The sequence below is a fragment of the Somniosus microcephalus genome, chromosome 18 (assembly GCF_052327205.1).
Source record: "Somniosus microcephalus isolate GS21.2 chromosome 18, FLI_Smic_1.0, whole genome shotgun sequence".
NCBI classification, from domain to species: Eukaryota; Metazoa; Chordata; class Chondrichthyes; order Squaliformes; family Somniosidae; genus Somniosus; species Somniosus microcephalus.
This window is the reverse complement of record NC_141004.1, coordinates 20822081-20833205: the sequence shown is the minus strand read 5'-3', so window position 1 is coordinate 20833205 and position 11125 is coordinate 20822081. Positions and strand designations below refer to the sequence as shown.

The following is an 11125-nucleotide window of genomic DNA, read 5'->3' as shown; positions in this document are numbered from 1 at the left end:
TGTTTGCAATACTTCTAAGTTTATTATCTTTTTGCTTTTGCTGAGATGCTGTAATAAAGAAATGAAAGTTCCCCCAAAAAAAGACAGAAAATACCTGACATACACCAACAAGGTGAAATCACGCTGCGTGATATTAGTAACAAGCACAATGGGGATAATTGTCACCTTCACTCTCTGGGCGGGTAAACTCCCGCCCGCCATTTCTGAAAATCGGGCAGGTTCTATAGCGAAGGGCAATGCTGTACGCCAATCTACCGCCCAAGCCGTGCAGGTGGAAATTCCCCACCATGTGTGCGCGTGAAGATCCTTTATCTGCTGCTTTAAGAGTGATTAACACGTCTGCTCATAATGGACAGAGGAACTTCATACAAACACATTCATGTGTTTTACTAACACCATACAGTGTGCTTTCCACCCACAAGTCTGGATTCACCACAGAGGCAAACACCTAAAATGGAGATGTCTTTTGACTCTGGAATGGACCATCGCTCATACAATCAATTGCACATAGCAGTGAAAGGTTCAGTCCAACGTTCAGGCAGGTCTTCAATTAGGGTTCAAGGCAAGAGAAAGGACAAAAAATATAGGAGTGCATCTACAAAGTGGTTTGTCATCCAAGGTTGACTTTGCAAAATTATCAATTTAAAGCACATTTTGATGAGCCATTCATTGGATTTGTAGGTCAGTTTGGTCCGATTTAATTAAAAGATTTCAGTTCATTGACTTTATTCTAGGGGTTTTTCTTTGCTACATCTCATGCAAAATCAGATGAGCTTGAGTACTCTTTAACCAGAGGCTCGCCAGGGTTTTATTTGAATTCTTGTTACCCTATGGTCCAGTGCTTCAATCATTGTGGATGAATGAGCAAAAGCCACAAAATGGGATCTGAATGTGCCTTAAATGAATAAATGAAAACTTGGATGAATAAATTAGGCAGCTTGGGCAAAGCCCATTCGGTTGTTTCCTCTGTCAAAGATGGAATAGTATGGCCCAATGAAGACATCTCCCAGAATCCAGAGCCCTCCAGAAGAGGATGGAAGATACATGCTTTCAAATCCACTTAAGCAGTCACCTTGCTCCTGGAAGAAATGCAAAGTGTGAGAGTCAGTTCCCTAGAACTACTTTGTTGCTAATTCTGATTCTTCTGTGTGTATATTAATAAAAAATGAAAAAAAACATCCACAGTTTCTTCTTTAGTGATCACTATGCTATGTTAAATCAAAAAATTCACAGAAATGTAAATTCTTTGGTCCATCAGTCTCTCAATTGGTCCACCGATGTGCCACAGACACTATTCTACATTACACATTCATGGGTGCAGTACTGACAACACTCAAGAAGTTCGACAGCATCCAGAACAAAGCAGTCCACATGATCAACAGGCCATCCAGCACCTTAAACACCCACTCCCTCCATCACCGGCACACCCGGGCTGCAGTGTGTACTATCTACAGGATGCACTGCAGCAACTCGCCAACATTGCTTCAACAGCACCTCCCAATCCCGAATCCCCATCACCTAGAAGGACAGGAGCAGCAGGTCCATGGAACACCATCACCTCCAAGTTCCCTTCCAAGTCACTTACCATCCTGACATGGACATATATCACTGTTCCTTCATCGTCACTGGGTCAAAATCCTGGAACTTCTTCCCTAACAGAATTGTGGGTGTACGTTCACCACATGGAGTGCAGAGATTCAAGAAGGTGACTCACCACCACCTTCTCAAGAGCAACTAGGGATAGGCAATAAATGCTGGCCTTGATAGTGACGCCCATATTAAAAGAATGAATAAATAAAATATTAACATCTTCTCTTGCTTTATTAATTGATATGGAAGTTCATTTTTTAACTAAATGTAGTACAGTTACTCAATCTTACCACTTTGTACATTTTCATTAATTTTCTGCTCATTTTCTTATCTTACAGTTAACTGAGAAGCAATCTTACTGGATACTGAAGTCAGAGAACATAGTCAAACCATTCAAAGTCAGGTTTATCGAATTAAAACAAAAACATACCATGATTGTGTATTCAGATGGAGAAAGGGGATAGTCAATTCCATTGATTGTGAAGACCACATCGGGCATGTTAGACAGATTGTTACAGTTGATGGAGTACTGTAAAAAGGGTGAAGTATTTAACAATGGTCGTCAGTAGAATGTTCTCAGAGAAGCATTGCAGGAAATACTTGTATAAATAGCAAAATCAATGATGTAATCATTGGATGTACAGTTGGTCACGTTTAAAAGCAGCTGTGGCTACATTCCAGCACAAGTGCCAAGATGGTCCCGTGAGGAACCTGCGTCATCGATCCCGGTGGATATTCTGAGGTTTGTGGGGAGGTTCCCTGCAACCTAAGAGTGTATGGAGGCCATCTACCTGCCCCCAGAGGCTGTAAAAATGGCCGTTAATTGCTGGGCTTGTGGAGGAGGAACTGTTGGGGGAACCCCCCAGGATGAGGGTTAAAATGCCTCCACTGGCCCCCTTCGTAAGGGGGTCAAATTTAAAAAAATTATTTATACCCTTTCTTTGGGGGTGCAGGCTGCAACCCAGTTCCCTCGGTGGGACTCACATCCACCATTTAGCAGCCTGGTTTCACCAGGTGTCCCGGCATTGATGATCCGTTGGCCTTTGAGAGGCTGGGCTTACCGGGCACACAGGAACTCCCAGCATTGAGAATCTCCAGCCCTCCTACATCAGTAGTCTTGCTTGGAGTTGGTGGAAGCTCCACCCTTCGCAAGACCCCTGGGAAACCCTAACCCAAAGGCGGGACCAGCCTAATTTGTAGCCCTACAGGCGCTCTTCCACCTGACTTACAGTGGGAGGGCAGTGGAAGCCCCATAGACTCCTGGCTTAACAGGCCTTAAATTTAGTCATTTTGATGGGAGCTAAGCTTGATTCTTGAGATCCTTTTGGATCTTGCAGCTAGCTACAAAAGTCAGAAACAAGGGCACCACTGTAAGTCTTTGAAGTTAATGGTTATGCTTATCAAGATCAGGGATGTTAGCACTGGGAAATGAGAGTTTCAGGTACCTGTCAGCATCCAAGCACTCCCAGATCAGGGACTGCAGAGTTAGCTACAGAATAAACTCTTAAGTAAAGCATCATCTTATAAATACTACAAAATGAAAAATATATCACTAGAACCACCTTTGGTTCATTATAAAGTCTGATCTGTAACATAGAGCCTTACCCCGCCATAGTATCCTTGAGTTGCACCAATGTATTGCTGGATCTTGCTGATGGGTCCAGTGGGACCAGTGAGCAGAGAAGTACCAGTATCAACGATGGCCTGACAGCCCTCACTGCAGCCCACAACCTGCCCATTGATTGTCACCCTGAAAGAGGAAAAGGTGGTTACAGTTGATTGAATGCATTCCCTCCCTAAATCTCTACCTCTCTCTCTCCTTCTTTAAGACGCTCCTTAGAGCATACCTTTTTGACCAAGCCTTTGGTCATCTGCCTGAATACCTCCTCATGTGGTTTGATGTCAAATTCTGTTTAATAAAGCTCCTGTGAAGCATCTTGGGACACATTACTACATTAAAGGCACTATATAAATGCAAGTTGTTGCTGTCAACCCTCAAACTAAGATATTTGTGAAAAACACAAGCAGAGCTGAACCAAAGAGGTGAATCTAAATTTAAATATTCCAATATTGGGTCAGACATCTTCCAGGCATCCTATGGGCATGGGACATTGGCCCCTGAGAATAGCCTGTTGTGCCCCTTCTACCTCCGTTAAAATAGGTGCAACGAGGTCCAATTTGTACTCTCGCACGTCTAATGAGCAGTCGGCCCTATTTCTCGTTCATTAATTTTAATCAATCAATCAGTTTTAATGAACAGCAAATCATGCAGGATGGATTCTTGGCACATGATTCTCCAAGTACTCCGAGTGTGTGCTCTCGGCGAGCAATGGCCTGCAATAACTTTACCCTTAGATGGATTGAGCCTCTGTTTGCTCAGGCTGGACTTAAACAATAGTCCAATTGTGGCCTGGAAGCTATCGTTGAGTTAGCTCGTTCCCTGTGTTTATTCCTGATCATTGAAAGGTGTTGCAATATCATCACACTAACTCAACTGCTACCCCATTGTACTTAATATTTCCACTTGCAATGTTGAGTGCAACTTGATTGTTACAGAATGCGTGCCAATTGTGAAATGGGTCAGTCATTTACCTGTCCAAGCTGATTTGCCAGTAAGTTTGGTGAGTGACGGGCACCCAGTTAATTTGACCTGTGTAGTGGTTTGGATCAATTCCACCAAATACAACTTCACTTCCGGACTGACCAGCCTCTCTGAAAAACAATTTAACCAGAATGTTATTAAAATGAGCATAAACAGAGATACAAAAATTCCTGATCAACAATATGTTTTATTGGCTGGCCCAATGTGGCATCATTAACCAGTGGAAATTAGACCAAAGTCAATATTTTGCGAAATAAATAAGAAAAGAGAACTTGATCGTCACTGTGCTGGTTGGAATGAAACATTGTTCTTTCCATAATCCCTGAAAGAGATTGCAATTATCCAATTTCCCATCTTGGATCTATAAGTCAATTAAAACATCTAAAGGAGTTGAATTTGTCCATTGGGATCCAGTTGGATGTGCTTCGACCTTTGCTAGAAGGTGAAGAGGTCACCTGACATGAAAACAGTTCATCCAGGTGAGAGAACAAACACAAGGAAGGGCGAGCAAAGGCCCATCGGCTTTATAGAAAGAAGGTTCTGTGGTGACCTTAAGTAAATACCCTATTATCAGCAGGGAGCATCGGAGATGGAAGTACAAGAAGGTAAGAAAACCAACCTGCTCAGGTAAAAAGCAAACAGGTCCTGTTGCACCAGGTCATCAGACATCATGTTATCAAACACAGGTGTGGCCCCTGATGATGCAATGCTTGGATAGGCCAATCCGAGAATCCCATCAAACGAAGCGTAGGAGAATGAACTCCCAGGTTCAGTCTTACTTAAACCAAATTCCTGCTGACTGATAGCTATGTTCGATACCTAGACAAAAGGAAAAAGCTAACTTGTTCTGAAGAATTATTTTACTGAGAGTCATCAACAAACACATTAGCGCATTGTTATCCAGGTCACACATTACTTACATGTTACGACAAAATGCTTGTTGTTCCTCGGGCTGATACTTTACCAAATAACAAAATTCAGTATTGACTGGGCAACAGTTTAGAACATAACAAGAATTAGGAGCAGGAGTAGGCCATACGGCCCCTCGGGCCCACTCCACCATTCAATAAGATCCCCATATCTCTTGATTCCTCTAGAGTCCAAAAATCTATCTGACTGCGCCTTCAATATACTCAACAATTCAGCATCCACAGCCCTTTGAGGTAGAGAATTTCAAAGATTCACAACCTCTGAGTGAAAAGATTCCTCCTCATCTCAGTCTTAAATGGCCAACCCCTTATCTTGAGACTATGCCCCCTAGTTCTAGACTCTCCCACCAGTGAAAACAACCTCTGTCAATCCCCCTCAGAATCTTATATGTTTCGATGAGATTACCTCTCATTCTTCTAAACTCCAGAGAGTATAGGCCCAATCTAATCAATCTCTCCTCATAGGACAATCCTCTCATCCCAGGAATCAATCTAGCTTTATTGATACAGGGTTGTGAAAATCCACAGCTGTTCCTGAGCAATCCTGACCTCACAGGAACCTGGCGTATCATTGGCTGTGGTTTCACTTACCTGGTCAGAGGTCAGCAACAGTGCGTGTGGGCCCCATTTGGGGTCCAGGGTGAGGTTGTGGCCAGGACCCCTGAAGATTTGAAAATATTGTTTTTTTTAACTGTTGATAGCAACTTCCAAGTCTATTGAAATCCTCTTGTAGTTTTTCCTGTTCAGCTTTGGAGTCTACCACCTTCGTTAGCTTTGTATCATTGGCAATTTCAGAAATATTAAAAGTGAACGGCCAATGATTTTTAGTTCTTTGTTGTAGGACATGTTACTGCTGAACGATAAGGAATTGTCATAATGCTTGACTTTAATTTAAAAAATGAGATAATAGGAACACTACATTTCTAAATATCTTTGATTGAATTCTATCCATTGTTATGAACCTATAAATTAGCCTAAAAAGTATAAGTCCCATTGACATATTGACTCCTGTTACCATGCTGAAGCCCTTCACCCAACAACAACAGCAACTCGCATTTATATAGCGCCTTTACTGCAGTAAAACGTCCCAAGGGGCTTCACAGGAACATTATCAGACAAAATTTGACACCGAGCCATACAAGGAGATATTCGGACAGATGGCCAAAAGCTTGGTCAAAGAGGTAGGTTTTAAGGAGCATATTAAAGGGGGAGAGAGAGGTAGAGAGGCGGAGAGGTTTAGGGAGGGAATTCCTGAGCTTAGGGCCTAGGCAACAGAAAACATGGCCACCAATGGTGGGGTGAAGGAAATCGGTGATGCAGAAGAGGCCTCTAACATTACAAAGCTCCCTATTGGCTTGTTGCAACATGATCTATTCAACTAACCAATACTCTATGCCTGCATTTGAAGAATGTATTGGATCTGATAGTAGGAGATATTAATATTCAGGGAACTCTGACTTGAATGGGCAATTTAAGAATTTTGACATTGTTTTGTCATAACTTTGTTAGTAAAAGTTACATTATACTTACAGTGACTGTGTCATAGCCCAGGATCCCAGTCATACTGCCTGAACCATACTGAATGGAGAGCGTTTGGTCATCTGTCTTGAATGTTGAGGACTTGCTTGGTGAATATCTGTTGTGGTTCACTGCAAAATAGTACACGTTTCATTACACTCAATTTAATGGTTTGGTTGTTTTATTCCACTACTGAGTTAAGGATAGATCTTACCAAAAATATTCTTTCTAATTCTTCATTTGTACCACCATTTCTTTCTGTTGAATTTTGCACTCATTTAGGTGAGGGGTGTTGGTGCTGGCTATTGAACCACTTTACATATCAGCCAACCAGCAGTAGCATCAAGAGTTCACAGGGTCAAGTACAGCATGGGTTAGATTTAGAGGAAAGCTACCTTTGTGCTGTCCAAACAATGGGCCTCTGCTGTAACCCACCAATGTAATATTTTCTGTTTCTCCGTACAACCATCGTATGGCTTCTCTGAGTCAGATTGCCAATTCGTGTCACAGCAGGACAGTGTTGTCCTGTGGGCCCATGATCATGAGGAACTAGGTTATGACGGCCCAAGTTGATTTTATGTAAGAGACCTTTGGCCCATTAACGCGGAAAGAAAAAAAAGACTTGCATTTCTATAGCACCTTTCACAGCCTCAGGACATCCCAAAGTGCTCTACAGCCAATGAAGTACTTTTGAAGTGTAGTCACTGTTGTAATGTAGGAGACACGGCAGCCAATTTGCGCACAGCAAGCTCCCACAAACAGCAACGTGATAATGACCAGATAATCTGTTTTAGTGCTATTGATTAATGGTTAAATATTGGCTGGGACAGCGGGGTGAACTCCCCAGCTCTTCTTTGAAATAGTGCCATGGGATCTTTTGCGTCTACCTGAGAGAGCAGATGTGGCCTCGATTTAACATCACACCTGAAAGATGGCACACTCTGACAGTGTAGCACTCCCTCAGTACAGCACTGGACTGTCATCCTAGATTTTGGTGTTCAAGTTTCTGGATTGGGACTTGAACTGACAACCTTCTGACTCAGAAGGCGAGTGTGCTACCAACTAAGCCAGTGCTGACCCAGTATGGGCTGGATTTAAACCCAGTTCTCTGAGTGAAAGGCCAGTGCACTACATAGTCCCAGAGCACATTTTTCTAGCATTATTTTCTTTTATTAAGCATCCTTCCTAACTGGTATGACACTGCAGTAATGTGATTAAATTCCATTATCCAATTATTTCACAAACTCATCGAACAGAAATCATAAACGTGTGTGTTATAATTAGAATAAGTAGTCAGTTGGATATATAGCTTTAATTTACAGCATTGATGATTACTATGTAAATTAAAAGTTTGACCTAGTTGGCTTTACATCGCTAAATTGGATCAACTTTTAGGAGTATGTTTTGTGCTGGTGGCACTTGAACATCGACTGCCACCGTCCATGTCGACAAAAGTGGGCTTCTGTAAGTCAAATCTTTGAAGAAACAAAGCACCAGGCCTCACAACTCTAACAAATGTATTTTCATAAACATTGACACGTTGAATCAATTGGCTGTATTTTCAGAAGGTCTGGATCCACCAAATACTTTTACCCTTAACGCTCTTAGCCACCTTCTGTAAGTTTATGTGTCCTTTAATTGGTGATCAATTGATTGTGCCCTTGGAACACTTTCCCAATCAATGCCCAGATCACTCAGCGGAAAATGCCAACGAAATCTTGGGAAGTCTAACTGTTTACGTATACTTACTGCATACTTGGCTGTTACAGTAAACTGATGTGATCCAAAGGTTGGAGGAGCCAGTATCAAAGATGACGGTGAAGCTCTGTGGTGGGGTTCCAATGGTGATTGCTCCAAAATAAGACATCTGTCAGAATATTTTATAGATGAAACAAGGTATGTTATAATTTACCAAGAGTTGCTGTATTAAATTTCAGTGCATATAGACACACACTGAGGCAGATGTTCAAGTTCCTGTGCTCAGGTGTATTGGACTGTCTAGGCACAGCTCATAGAAGCAAATTAGGTTGGAAGGACCATGTGCCTGTATAGGAGTTTGCCCGATTTTCCTCCCCACACTGCACCCCTGCAAACCAGTGCACCTCGTCACAGGAACAGAAAGACCTGTATGATTGAGAACAAAGGGTGTTTTGGACTAACCCTAACCCTAACCCTAGATGTTGTTACAAGCACAGCATCAGTTTTCACTTGTACACCTACAACACGTATCTCTCTGGCACCACTCTCATCTTCAGGCTGTTGCTGTCTTGTGTGACTGCTCGCCGCACCATCAAGTCTTGGATTTGGGTTGTGGTCGGCTTTGACCTGACTTTCTTATCCAGAATGGTTATCACCAAGACTGCTCATGTTGCTCACTTCACCCTACCTCTCTCTCATCAGTACAAAATCCATAATCCATGCCTTCATCACCTCAAGTATCGATTTCTCAAATGCATCCCCTCCCCCAATCTTCACAAGCTTCAGTTATTTCCCCGCTCTGTGGTCGAGTTTTTTCTCCCAAGTTCCTGAGTGCTCATCACTCCTGTCCTTGTCACAGTTACCCTGCCTCCCAGCTTGTTGGCTCCCTCATCCTCATTTTCAAATCCCTTCAGTCACACTGCACTTTATCCGAGTGATCTTCTCCAGTCGTAGATACCAGCCCACAAACTCCACTCCTGGAGAGAGTGAAGAACCAGCTCTACTTTAGAGTTCAAATCCATCCGGCCTCCGACTCAAACCACCCAGGCGGGAACGCCGCCTGTTCCCACCGGCTTCTTGCCAAGAGTTACAATCAGCCTTGAAAACTCTTCTTTCACTCACTTTGCTCCTGTTTTCTGACGTTCTCTCCACAAACTACTTCACCTCACTACCCCTCTCCCCCCATTCAAAGACTACCTAAAAGCCTAGCTCTTCCATTGTGTTTTTTGAACCCCTGCTTAATCTTTGCTGTTTCTCCCCCTCCCTAAATTATTCATAGATGTTCTTCTACATCAGGGGTGCTATGTAAATGCAAATTGTTGTAATTGCATTGATTTTCCATTCCTCAAGAAAATTTTACAGATCTAGATTAATGCTCACCTACCTCGTAGAAACAGAGGCCTAGAAATTGGGTATAGCCCCGCCAGCTCGTTTGCGCCGAAAATTTTGCGCTGGCCACGGAGCCAGTTGCGCCCGTCCCATATTCACTTTTAGCGCCCCAAGGCGGAACCGGGCGCTGTTCCAGGGTGTGCCCGCCCCCGCTTGGGGCGCTGAAAGTGAATTTCAGCGTTCCCGGTGCCGCTGCGCCACCCGATGCGGTGCGGCAGGCTGCTGTACTGCAGGCCTCCTCCTTCTCTTAAGGAGGAGGTGCCTGCAACGGCCGGAGCCGCGATCGCGAGAGCCGGCAAAAGAGCCCGGCACAACGGAGAAGTGCCGGGCTCCACGGAAACCAGCCGGCAATGCCGCGGGGGGGCGGTGGAGGAGGCCAGGGAAGGAGGTGCGGGCAGGCGGCCGCCGAAAAAGCGGCCGGCCGCACCTCCACCTTAAAACGCCCCGCTAAGGCTGCAGTAAGGACCCCGTCTCCCGATGTTGTTAGCGGTCACCACGGAAGAGGCGGCCCCTACTGAAGATGGGGGTCGGGGCGGTAGCGGGGCGGAACCGGGGCACTGCGCACACCGATGACGTCATCGGTGCCGGCGCAGCGCTACCGGCTACCGCCGCCATTACCGCGGCCCTCAAAATCAGCACTACCACCCCTACTGGCGCAGAAGCCCTCTTTGGGCTGTAACTGGGCGCAAAGCCCACCGAATTTCTAGGCCAGAATGCCTTGCTGCTAAAATTAAAAACAGTTTACCTACTCTTATTTTCTTTAGGAATTTTTCAATGCTAAATATAATTTCTAATTATATTAATGCAGTATATTCTCCATCAAGTCACATAACCTAAACTCTGTGATCCTGGAGATCTACTCTTTACTAACACATTCCTTGAATAACACAAGGGCGGGGGGTGGGGGGCTAATGATAACATTGGGCAATAATGTAAAATGGGTGAAATCGGATCAGCTGCCCATTGTACAGCTGCCCTGATTTTAATTTCCATTGACTTCAGTGGAAGCCAAAATCGGGAGAGGTGTATAATGGGTGGCCAGTCTGATAACGCCTGTTTTACACTACCTCCAAATGTCGAAATTAACCCCATGCGCCCAATAACCGGTGCAAAGCTATGGAGGTCTACTGCAATAAATACAACTGACATGGAACTTGAGGGCAAATTCACCAATGCTGCACTCCCAGTGGAGAACTATGCTCGGAAGATAGGGCTGCTACTTTGCAGCATTGGATCTCTAAGTTTCCTTCAATCTCAACTCTCCACCGGGATCAGTGAAGTTGCCCTTAAATTTCCTCAGCAAAAATGACAGCGATTACTTACGTCCAAATAGTTTCTAAGTGGCTCGCCTGAAGCCAGGGACTGGCTGTTGAAGAGTCCTGCATATTTGGAGTATGGA

The 11125-nt window shown here is 44.1% G+C and overlaps 1 protein-coding gene across 2 annotated transcripts; it reads right to left on the bottom strand.

The window, feature by feature from the left end:
* Positions 1–10249, bottom strand: LOC147105093 (pepsin A-like). 2 transcript variants are annotated; one of them, XM_086011171.1, is made up of 8 exons: positions 9718–10249; positions 8389–8506; positions 6652–6770; positions 4812–5011; positions 4183–4302; positions 3196–3340; positions 2021–2119; positions 1–1079 (listed from the first exon to the last, which is right to left on the bottom strand). In XM_086011171.1, the coding sequence occupies exons 2-8, from the start codon at positions 8504–8506 to the stop codon at positions 930–932; spliced, it is 951 nt and encodes a 316-aa protein (XP_085867297.1). In that variant the 5' UTR covers positions 9718–10249; the 3' UTR covers positions 1–929. The 2 variants fall into 2 exon arrangements, with proteins under 2 accessions (XP_085867297.1, XP_085867296.1); XM_086011170.1 differs by having other exon boundaries at positions 9722–10248.
* Positions 10250–11125: the final 876 nt, after the last annotated feature.

Excerpts from the sequence above, each read along its gene's own strand:
- LOC147105093 (XM_086011171.1), bottom strand. The coding sequence starts at position 8,506 with ATGTCTTATTTTGGAGCAATCACCATTGGAACCCCACCACAGAGCTTC. Across the intron at positions 6,771-8,388 it reads CTGTAACAGCCAAGTATGCA|TGAACCACAACAGATATTCA; the intron begins GTAAGTATACGT and ends ACTATTTTGCAG. Across the intron at positions 4,303-4,811 it reads TTTGCTTTTTACCTGAGCAG|AGAGGCTGGTCAGTCCGGAA; the intron begins GTTGGTTTTCTT and ends ATTGTTTTTCAG.